The following is a 12392-nucleotide window of genomic DNA, read 5'->3' on the forward strand; positions in this document are numbered from 1 at the left end:
ATGATGATGATGATGATGATGCTGTAATACCTACAGTTCATACAAATAGAATTAGTTCTGGTTTCATATTGTTGTTGGGATAAAATTAACAGCTCTTAGAACTGAAAAAACACTGGCTAAACAACGAAAAAATGAATGTCAATTTTACAAGATGATGTAGCTATTAGTACATTATGCAACGAGCCTATAATGATAGTAATTACGACGCGAGTATGTCTGTTTATGAAACGAGCGCAAGCGAGTTTCATAATTTTCATACGAGCGTTTTAATTACCATTATAGGCAAGTTTCATACGACTTTTTATGCTCGACCATATTTCTAACTTGAAATTATTCAGAAGTATTCATTTTATTTGTATCTGACTGAAGATCGGAAGTGACCTTGTGCATAGCTCGAAAATTGTGAGATGTGCGCAGACGCGAAAGTATTGATTTTTTCCGAGGAACAATAATGTCATTGACCTTGATGTAATGTAGAGAATAACATGAACTAATTTTGATATAACCTGGAAATTGATTTAAAATTGAAAAACGAGATGACAAATTGAATTTATTTCAATATTATTTACAATTAACGCTAATTATTATAGTAACAGAATATAACCTTCTGCGACAGTATTGGATTTCCAGCCTCCGTGACGTTTCCCTCGTTGTCTTTCGATTGCATATCCGAGAATAATCGAAAACCTGAACTTTAATGAATAGGTGTACTTTAATGACATGCATTAAAGGACTGCTACCAGGTGTATAATTACTACATTTCGGCATGGTCGAGCATAAAAATAATAATGCATCTACTTTAACTCTAAATATGAAAATTATAAATATGATCAGTGTTAAAGAAAGACAAATTTAGAAAGAACTTGTTAGTTATTCTAATGAACATTTGAGTAACAATAAGTTTGGTTACATTTGTAATGTAACAGGCTGTGGTACGAAGAAGATCTAAACCTATGAACTTGATTACATGCTAAAAATAAATACGCTTCATGTAATCCCGTCACATTTTACGTTTATCGTTGAATCACTTTTTTTACTTTCAGATTCGAGATTCGCAAATTCAAACTTTGCAAAGGTCAATCAAATTTTAAGGGTGATAAAAATTGCTTTTTTCATAAGAAACGTGAAGCTGGGCATCCACATCAGAGATTTGTGCCACACAAAAGAATTCTCTCCATGAATGAGAAGGCACTAGGCAAAAGGAACAAACCACATTCTGCCCACATCAAAGTCAAACTCAGCTAATCATCAACACTTACAATATTATCACATCAGAATAGTGAATTCTGTGTTCCTAGAGTACAGCAGGCATATTTATGCGGTTGGAGCAAAACGGAAGTGACACAAACTGCCTACCTTTGTTACATGTTATGTTACAGACTATTTTCCATTTTGTTGTACTGTTTTCTGCTACTTGTTTTGAAGTTACGTTCACTACTTACATTAGCCATAAAGTAGTCCCACATAAGTGTCACAGCATCCTTTTCTTTGGCAGCGTAGTATTTGCTTATGGAAGATTTCAAGAAAACCCTCGTCTCTTTTTCAGCCTGGAACAGAATAAAAAGATCATTTTTATTGTGATAAGTGTAACTTACCACACTACTGGCCAATGGCTAGAGCACTCATTTTTTTATAATGGCAAGTTCAACTGGGATTTGTGATGGACAGAGATTTTTCTTGAGGTACTCCAGTTTCCTCTGCTGTCATCCTATTTCTCCATAATTCACAAAGGAAAAGCAGAGCAGAGTCTTGCGTAAAAGGTCCCATACATGCTCAGTTTAACTGACAAGATCACCCCACTTTGATGTCAAGATTTGGGTCGGGAAAATTTTGGGTAAAAGCACAGTCTAGTATATACAGTCACGAAGCTTGAGTTGTGAGGGTGCTAGGAACAATACACTGTGCCGGTACTATTTCGCACTGTCTGTAATGAGGCGATATTAGCGATCCTAGTGGTTAGCAACTATCTGTGGATGTATATTTACTACGTATTGAGCTTCGTGACTGTATATACTAGACTGTGATAAAAGTATGGCCAAATCCATAAGGGACATGTCTCTGCTTTTCTCCATATAGGCTTGGGTTCAAGAGAAAAAAAAAAATTCAAAATATGAGTCAATCGACTGTAGCATAACTACCGGTATTCATTGCTGCAACAAGAAATTATGTGGCGGTGTGGCTCAGGTGGTAGGGTGTTGGACTCGAGTGTAGGCAGTGCATTAAGTTCGGGTTCGATTCCCTTTTCGTCATTTTTTTATGTTTTTATTTTAATACACATATTCGTAACTTCCTAAGGTTATATCATTTTGCAAAGCATGCGAAAATTAATGGTTTGAAGAATAAATTTCATCTTATACTGTGTCGTATTATATTGTAGTAACACAAAGTATTCTTTCAAATGATTGACATTACTACATATCAGTGATTAATTGTAAACATAATGGATTGTCTCACTTGACGATATGTGTCAGAAGAAGAAGAATTATTGTCTGTATACATCTGAAGTCTGTAATATGTAGCTATTCGGCAATGTGTACAATGGCCTAGTTGCCTCATAAGTGATATCTTATTGGTATCTCAGACCTGTCTTCCGACAGTTGACTAAAAATAATTAAATAATTATAATGTTTGATATATAATTGTATAACTTATGTTAGTACCGGTACTAGCTTTTTAGCCCATTTTATGTAAACCCTCTTTTAAGGAAAACCTCTATTTAAGGGAAAAAAAGTAATTCCTCGGAGATTCGTTAAAAAGAGGTTCTACTGTATTTTACTAGTGGCACCAAAACCCTGATTTTAGTGCAGAGTGAAGTAAAATGACATATTACTCTAAAATGTGGCGATGTTTATGCAGTGATTGGATCTCCTAGGAAACCCGAACATACATTCTTGAGAAATCTTGTTTGTTACTATAAAAAGTTTTATAATATAAAGTTCTAGAAATACTTTATCAAATTTAATAAACAGAAATGCGTAGATTCCAGTATTGTTTGCTATTAAAATACAGTCGAAACCGTTTACAGCGACATCTCTTTTAATGAAGTATTGGCTATAACGGCGAAATCTAACGGTCCCATTTAAATCCTATATAAACACTATTTAAAAAATCACTTAGTATGACATCGCTTATTTACGACTTATCGTATAAAACCGACGTATTTTTATCACATTTTCGGAGAAATTTATCGGTTATAACGTCCAATGTTGATTTTTGTTTGTTACATATTTGGGGATTACTGACAACAATGTAACGCTTATTTCCAAACTCTTGTTTTCAGTTAGATTGTAAGAGGTTGTCTTTGCTGTGATTGTAGAAAACCAGAAAATGAAATTCCAATAATGCGTTATTTTTAAGTAATTGATTAACTAGCGGACTTACTCGTGTTAATTATGTAAGTCTGTGCGGCTTACAGCTGTTTCGGTGCTTCATCACACTATCCTCAGAGCCTACTAGATCTCGGCGTCATCTCGAACTTCTCTGCCTGTTGTGTGGGTGCGTTTGATTGTTGAAAAGTGTTGAAAAGTGGAGTCAAATAGTGTGTGTGTACTGAAATTGATCTGTGTGTTGAGAATTTGATCGGGGTGTGTTTTAGTGTGTTTGTAGAGTAAGTCCGCTAGTTAATCAATTACTGTTTTAGTGTGTTTGTAGAGTAAGTCCGCTAGTTAATCAATTACTTATATTCAAGTGTTAAAAGTAGTGTACGGTACAGGAGTGGAATAATAGTTTATTCGTTATTGATGTTTTGTGGTTATGTGTGTTGGATTTTTCTAATGTGTACAGTACAGGACATCACATTTGTACATTTTAAAAAAGGAAAACAGGAGAAAGTGTAGGCCTTCGTGTAATTTATGTATAGAGTACTGTATTTTCATTTTTGTGGTGTTAATTACGTAATTTTTGTAATACAGTAAACTGGAACGAAGATGTGTGATTCATGACTATTGTACTATACAGCACTTACAATAAGTTTAAAACATGCTCAACATTTTATCTCATTCATTAGCCAAGACCGTGTATGTACTACATTATTGAACAATTTACACTGCTGCTACTTCTTTCCTCACTTGTAGGTTTTTATATTCTGTTGGTATATTATTGCTGTACGTACTGTATAAACATTAGAAGAAAAATTTCTCTTCAGTCCCTCTCCACAAATACTGTATGTACTATATTTCTGTTACGTTTTTTGAAGTTTTAACTCTATTCTGTTCATTAACCATGTATGTATGCAGCCTAAAATTTACAGATATGAAATTTTTAGCAAAAAAAAAAAAACCCTGGTTTGTGCGACTATCGGTTATAAGTGGCTATAACGACCCTAAACTGGCAGTCCCTTCGGAGTCATTATAACCGGTTTCGACTGTAAATATTACTGCATAAATATTTCTTTTAGGGGTGCGTGCTGTAGCATCACAGTTAAGGTGTACTGTGCTCCAAACCAGAAAGTTGCGGGTTCGATTTCAGATGGGGTCATGGATTTTCTTCATTGATCTAATTCTTCCGGCCGCATTATGGCCCTGGGTTTACTCAGTCTTTAACAGAGATGATTATCAGGGACATTTCCTTGGGAATAAAGACTAGAAGTCGACCTGGTTGGCAAGTTGGTATAGCGCTGGCCTTCTATGCCCAAGGTTGCGGGTTCAATCCCGGGCCAGGTCGATGGCATTTAAGTGTGCTTAAATGCGACAGGCTCTGTCAGTAGATTTACTGGCATGTAAAAGAACTCCTGCGGGACAAAATTCCGGTACATTCTGCGACGCTGATATAACCTCTGCAGTTGCGAGCGTCGTTAAATAAAAAACATATTAAAAAAAAGACTAGAATGTAGGATTGACACCCCTACTGCTACTAATGCTGGTTGTCTAGAAAAAGTGGGAGCCTTAACCTCCCACTACCGTCTGGACCTCCAAAGTTTATAATGTGGATACCTTTACTTTTAAATTACTTCTAAAGATTATTTAACTGATGGCACTAAATTGCACATTTGCTTGCCAGGCTTTTTGATAAAATTAACTGGGTCGTTCAGTTGTGGATAGCATTGTGAATTAAAATTAAATTCGTTTTTGTGAAGCTTACAATAACTCTGCACTACTAATCAAGATAATAAAATAGCTTACCTCATGTCTATAAGCTGCTGCCAGACCTCCAGCTGTGATTTCCATCAGCAAAATTATAAGGAGAAACACGCCATACTGCAACACAAAAGAAAAAAGTGTGTTCATATTGTTTGTTACCAAATCGATCTGCAATGATTATAAATTTCAAGAGGAAAATGAATGAATTATATACACTGAAACTGCAAGAAGCAAGTTATTGTAACACATTTGTCAGTTACTGAATGAAAGTTCTTGAGTTCAGAAGTGAGAACTCGTGTATATTTCTGATGATGTTACTTCATCACTATACTGTATGCAAAGACAAAGTACTGTTATACTGCAGAAAGAAATCTCAGCCCTGATATATTGTATTTTATTTGACGACTGGTTAATTAACAACCCTAACACAGCACACCTGCATTCATACTAATTTCCAGACTCTAAACACCCAGGGAACTTTTCTTCAAGGAGGAAAACTCCGGAAGTCGAACCCAGAACCTCCAGATCTGGAAGCCAGGATGCTGTCCACCAAACCACAGAAGGCAGCTTTCAGCACCCCTAATACCAGAAAACTGATTCCTAATATTTTGTAAAAGCTTATTCTTGTGTGTTGTATGAGGGAAGGTTTGAAATTCTGTTAATTATTTCCATTGTTTTACTGTATTTGCAAATTTTATGAGAAATATCTCATTCATCAAAGATTGATCATTTCTATCAGAGATGTGTAAAATCATTTACGCATAAAGAAGGATGTTCAAATAGCGATCTTCAACTTACATGCAAAAGTTGTCAACTCTCAGTAAAGACTGTCGCATTCTATCTAATATTGCTGGTGTTCTATGAATGACATCGCACGCAGTTATGATTTTATTCTTACAATAAGCTTTTTTTCCATGCCTCGTAAACAATACTTTTCACATGGTGCCATAGGAAGAAATTCAGTGAGGTTAAGTCAGGGGAGCACACTGGCCATTCAACAGGACCTCCTCTTCCAATCCATCTCTCAGGAAAACGCTAATTGAGATATTCAAGAACTCCACGCATTAAATGTGCCAGTGCAGCTGTGTGTTTTAACGAAAAACAAGTGGAACGTTCTCCAGTAACTACTGGACTTGAGTTCCTTATCTCAATTACTCATTACAGAACACTGTACCAGTCCTAGAAGTTTGGCACAAAGTTATGGAAACCTCCTGCATAATAAATTAGAAGTGGTGAAAGGTCACACACTTGTCTCGCTTCACCATATATATTCCGCTTCTGTGAGAATCTATTTGTACAATGTTTTGTTTTATTAATCTTTTGGTAATATCTTCAACATTTTTTTATGATTACTCTATCAAAAGCTTGTTTAAAATCAATAAAAGCAATATGTGTTTCCAAATTCAATTCTCTTTTCCAGGTAACATTTACCGGTAATTTATCACTTACTGACAAATGGCTTTTAAGGAACCCGAAGGTTCATTGCCACCCTAACATAAGCCCGCCATCGGTCCCTATCCTGTGCAAGATTAATCCAGTCCCTATCATCATATCCCACCTCCCTCAAATCCATTTTAATATTATCCTCCCATCTCTGTCTCGGCCTCCCCAAAGGTCTTTTTCCCTCCGGTCTCCCAACTAACACTCTATATGCATTCCTGGATTCGCCCATACGTGCTACATGCCCTACCCATCGCAAACGTCTGGATTTAATGTTCCTAATTATGTCAGGTGAAGAATACAATGCGTGCAGTTCTGCATTGTGTAACTTTCTCCATTCTCCTGTAACTTCATCTTCTTAGCCCCAAATATTTTCCTAAGCACCTTATTCTCAAACACCCTTAACTTATGTTCCTCTCTCAGAGTGAGAGTCCAAGTTTCACAACCATACAGAACAACCGGTAATATAACTGTTTTATAAATTCTAACTTTCAGATTTTTTGACAGCAGACTGGATGATAGAAGCTTCTCAACTGAATAATAACAGGCATTTCCCATATTTATTCTGCGTTTAATTTCCTCCCAAGTGACATTTATATTTGTTACTGTTGCTCCAAGATATTTGAATTTTTCCACCCCTTTGAAGGATAAATCTCCAATTTTTATATTTCCATTTAATTATCACACACATCAAAATTCCAAATGTCTGAGTAATATTTAACCCCATGTCTTGATTAGAAACTGAAGAAATGCTTGTGTCACAAACTTCACCCATTGAATATAGAAAATCTATCATGGCATTGTGTTTTCAAAGGAAGGATACAGTGCTCTTGCTTTTTATATAATCATTCTGCCTGTGACTTTTAGATTGGAATGAATAAATAAATTGAAGTGGAGCAGAAAGCTAGGATGCTGTTAAGACATGGTTGGGTGAGTGTTTACATGCCACTGAGCTGTGGTTTTTGTCGAGCCATCCATCACGCAGAACTGGCCATCCAGTATCTGTTCCACTAGATTGGCTTTTAACTGCCAGCTACGTGCTCCTCTATTTTGCAGGGTGCAAAATCATATAATGGGAGATATCAGCCAACAAATTTCTATCAGTGTTTAAAAAAAACTTTCCGTTTTTCTTGCTGTGCTGTTTGTTTGAAATAAGAACTGTTTCAAACTTTCGAAATCATTCGTTCTGATGGTAGAGTGGTCATCCTAGATTCGAGAGTATAAAATCAAGCCGAAATGGTGGATTTTTATGGATGATATGAATGATTAGCGTCTTTCTTCAGATGGACAGTTAAGCTGACAATTGCTGAGTTAAGAGATGTAGGCAATTTTTTTTTTTCATTTTTCACCTACTATACTTATTTTAAAAAATAACCCTCTTATTCTAGCATTGTCCGAAAACGTCAACAGCCATATAATATGTAATCATTAGTAACCAGTCATGCTTCTGAAAACTGGCTATCTCAAAGTATGGCAAAAGTAACATTTTTGGTAATAATTAGGGACTGGATTTTTATGTAATATCAAGGTGTGAAATATGTACATATTTATGTAAGAAAAATAAGCTGAATATGTGCCAAAATATGTAAAATCATGAAAATATTTAATATCAATATGTGGCAGGTACAGGATAGGTAAGACTCTCCAGTTGTGATTTTATAGAGCACCCGACTTTCTACCTCATACTTGATACATTGCAATTTTTCCATCTGTAGTGAAACCTTCGTCCATCGCAATCCATGATTTTATTTTTGTCGTTAGGATTGAAGATACAGGGGCCATTTTACTTAGTTAAAAGCAGCAGATAAACTCATTTGCACTTTATACTGTTAAGTACTAAAACTAGAGAACTGAGTGAAATGAATGACACAGCAGTACTGCAAGCACTGTTTCGCTTTACTGGATTAGGAGAAAATAAGAGGCGATGTGGGACACATGCATTTTAGCTGCTCCCTGTAAGAAACAAAGTACCTACTAAAACCTCAAACTATAGGCATTTACAAACTGTTGTTTGCCTGGAACTAAGGACGTTATGTTTCGTGCCGAAATATATCTTTTCTTGGGTAGGTAAAAAGGCTTTTTAAATCTGTGTATTTCAAATTGTAAACTTCCCTAACAGAAGCTTTTTTTTTTTCCTTAGAGAAGTAAAAATGAATAAACCCCCTAAATATGTAGATTTATATAATACCAAGCCATAATATGTAATGTGGGGTAAATATGTAAAAATAAGTAGTATCAAATTTTAATATATTAATGGTATGTATGTATGTATTTATTTACACTGCAAGTGGGCAAGCACCCAGTGGCAGTGGTATATACAATATTAACAATACACAATAAAATTTACAATACACAATACAATTTTACAACACATATACAATTTTACACACAATACAATAATAATACACAATACAATTTAACACAATAATAATAAAACATAAAATAAAATACCTAATTTTACAATACAACCTACATAATTATCTATAGGTCCTACATAAGTTTCAATAGTCTTTCACTTTACTCTCATCTCATTCCCTGTAGTGGCACTATGATGCATTTCACTGACACTATAGAACACATTTCATTGACGCTATAAATTATCACTGATCGGAACTGTTCACTGCACTGTAAACCATAACTTCTCTGACTCACCTCGCTTCACTGATACAACAGTTCAAATAAGTCAAATAATTACATCCTTATGCATACTTATAAACAGAACTACATTTAAACTAAACATTTCTAGTCTAAGGCCCTCTTACACGCTAGTTTTAAATAATTTACAATTCAAACCAAGGAAGTAAACTCGTCAGCCTAGATAAATACATGTCACCTTAAAAAAATTAAATGTTGAATGTCACCTTAATTTTAATTTTCACTTTATATACAACTTTTTAAATTATTCTTGAATCTCCTTAAGGAAGGACAGCCCTCAAAGACCGCTGCAGGTAGGTCATTCCAATCATTTATAGTTCTATTTAAAAATGAGAATTTACCTACAACCGTTTTCTGTTTCCTACATTTGATTTTAAAATCATGATCGTTCCTACCATAGTACGTTGGCTTTTCTAACCGAGCCGTTATGTCTACCCATGCTTTCTGACCTAGATGTGCTCTATACAATGATGTTATTCTAGTTTTCCTACGTCTGTTTTCCAAAGTTTCCCATTTAAAGATTACAAGATTCGCAAAGATTTGTTATTTATATATGGTTAGGTTTAAAGGAATATAATATGTACCTAATTACATAAAAATCCGGTCCCTAGTAATAATTATACAGAGTATATGGACAAAAATTAAGTGAGTCTTGGCTCGAGGTAGAAATTTATATTCCCTTTCTGGGAAACAAATACGCGTGTCCCTTGACTGTTCAGGTAGTGGCCTTGCTCAATGCTGGACATTGACCTTCTGCTCTTCTTGTGAATGTCCAGTATTTATGCTTGGGCGCGGATGAAACTGACTTAAGATCAAACCAATACTTGGTAGAGAAAAAGGAATAAGCAAGACAATCGATATTTGGAGCACAAAAGTGTGGAGAAAGAGAGGGAGATGGGATATGATGATAGAGACTGGATTAATCTTGCACAGGATAGGGACTGATGGTGGGCTTATGTGAGGGCGGCAATGAACCTGCAGGTACCTTAAAAGCCATTTGTAAGTAAATAAAATAGAATGATTAAACACTAAGTTAATAATTAAACAGTTATAGTTACAATATCATTTTTATCAGTTATCGAAATAATCCTTTTCCGATAAATTCTCTGTAATTCGGGCTTTCACTAATTCAGACCGGATTAATTCGAATTAGTGAGGTTCCACTGTATATTTTATAATCAGTTTGACTGTAAAATACAGCGGAGTATGCAGAATTTTATCAAGGGGAGGGGGGGTCATTATTAAAATTGTTTACAATTTACAATATCGATACTTTAAATTTTGTATATTATTATTATTATTATTATTATTATTATTATTATTATTATTATTATTATTTAGACTCGCTTTAACGTCTTTGGTCATAACGCGAGTTAATCTTTTGGGTGAAATCACCGTGAAATCCGAAGACCTGTGTACTATTGTTGAGACTGGTTCTATTGTTGTGAACTAGATGGCGACTGTATATGTATTACTGATTTGTTATGAATATGAACATATACAGTTAGTACGAGACAGAGCTCTGCAAAGATTCTTAGCATTATAAGCTTCATTCCCCTCAAAACCAAACTATTGCTGTACACATCACTTGTACGATCATACATGTCCTATGCGTCAGATATTTGGGCTCAAACCCATCCCCGCCACATCAAGAAGCTCGATGCCATCCAAAGAGCTGTGTGCAGAACCATCACAGGAGCTGATTTTTACATTACTAACGCACAATTGTACAGTGACTTGGAAATCATTTTATTCAGTGACTACGTGCAGCACTTACGTAAAAATTATCTTCAGAAACTACAAACACACCCTAATCCACTTATTAAACCATAATTACACATAGCATTCAGTGAACAATCAAGTAAACGTTTCTGCAAAAATCATTGACTCTGAAAGTTTACCTACATGTCCAGCTTACCAGTCTCCGTTTCTGTTGGAGAAGATGGTCACACTTCATTTACGTACTCATGTTATAAGCAATATTCTAGTTAAGGCAAGGGTCCACGTGACCTGGAACTTGTGATGACATGTGTCTTTATTGACACCACCAAATAAATAAATAAAAATAAAATATGAATATGATTTCGGTGATAATGAGGTCGGTGATATTCAGGGATGTTACGGCCCGAATTTCCTAACATTTGTCTTATGGTTGGGGGAAAACCCTGAAAAACCTCAACCAGGAAATTCACCCCGACCGGGAATCGAACCTGGCCCCTCTGTGTAAGAGACCAGCATGCTAACCCCTACACTACAGAGGTGATGGTTATTATTATTATTATTATTATTATTATTATTATTATTATTATTATGTATCCTTTTTTTTAGTAACCACTAAACGTTATATTCCTACAAGAACAAACATGAGTTAAGAGTGTGTAAACATGAGGGGTTTACAGAGATATCTATTTGAGAAAAGGATGAAATGATGGGGAAAAATAATTGAGAATTACAAAAGTGATTAACGTGTGACAGAAATCTGACATGCCTACAGTTCTGGTTGGAAGATTCAAGGTGAAAAGGTCGTGACGAAAACTAACTTGCAAGACTCAGATAAGAGGATAATCGTACTAAGAAGGCTGTGAGGGAAATTAATTGTCTCGGCCCCCAGAAGAGTCCTGTAATGGCTAAGTGAGCGCCGTGATGAGTCACCAAGCTGTCTCCGCGCTACGCGTTCTTTGATTCAGGAAGACCTGAAGCGAATGTTGTGCAGATGTGCACAACTAAGTTATAACACTGTTTCACATTGTAGGCTCCTCCTCTGCGTGTTTATTTACTTATTTCTTAACTACGTCTTAGAACTGCAGGAATTACTGACAAAGGAAACCTTCTACAACTCTGAATTAAGTTTTGTTGGCAACGAAAAGTAGGTAGGGAAAATGGGAAGAGTTAATTAAGTTGTTGGAAAAAGGAATCACATAAAGACCAGTTAGAGAGCGATAAAAAGGAAACTTTTAAACAATAAAATTGTAATAATGTTCGTATGCTGTGCTAAGAGGATGACTTATACACAGGGTGATTCACGACTAATGACCCGCTCTTTAGGTTCTATAGAACATTTTGAGCATAAAATGTCATACGAACACATGTCCCATTATCATTAGTTTTAAAGTTATTCGTAAAAATCCAAACGTAATGTTGTGAATCAAGCTTTGAAGTTGCTTGCATCGGAATACAAACATTGGAACGTAAACTAAAGGAAAGATTGAGATGTGACGT

At 35.4% G+C, this 12392-nt stretch overlaps 1 protein-coding gene across 2 annotated transcripts in view; it reads right to left on the reverse strand.

The window, feature by feature from the left end:
• LOC138704497 (CD82 antigen-like) overlaps positions 1-12392 on the reverse strand; it is a 259118-nt gene that overhangs the window by 15399 nt on the left and 231327 nt on the right. For both annotated transcript variants that reach the window (XM_069832424.1, XM_069832423.1), the window contains exons 5-6: positions 5121-5195; positions 1443-1547 (exon numbers count right to left, since the gene is read on the reverse strand). In XM_069832424.1, coding sequence (XP_069688525.1) covers positions 1443-1547; positions 5121-5195 — 180 coding nt within the window. The remainder of the gene's footprint in view (positions 1-1442; positions 1548-5120; positions 5196-12392) is intronic.

This window comes from Periplaneta americana, chromosome 8, assembly GCF_040183065.1.
Source record: "Periplaneta americana isolate PAMFEO1 chromosome 8, P.americana_PAMFEO1_priV1, whole genome shotgun sequence".
NCBI classification, from domain to species: domain Eukaryota; kingdom Metazoa; phylum Arthropoda; class Insecta; order Blattodea; family Blattidae; genus Periplaneta; species Periplaneta americana.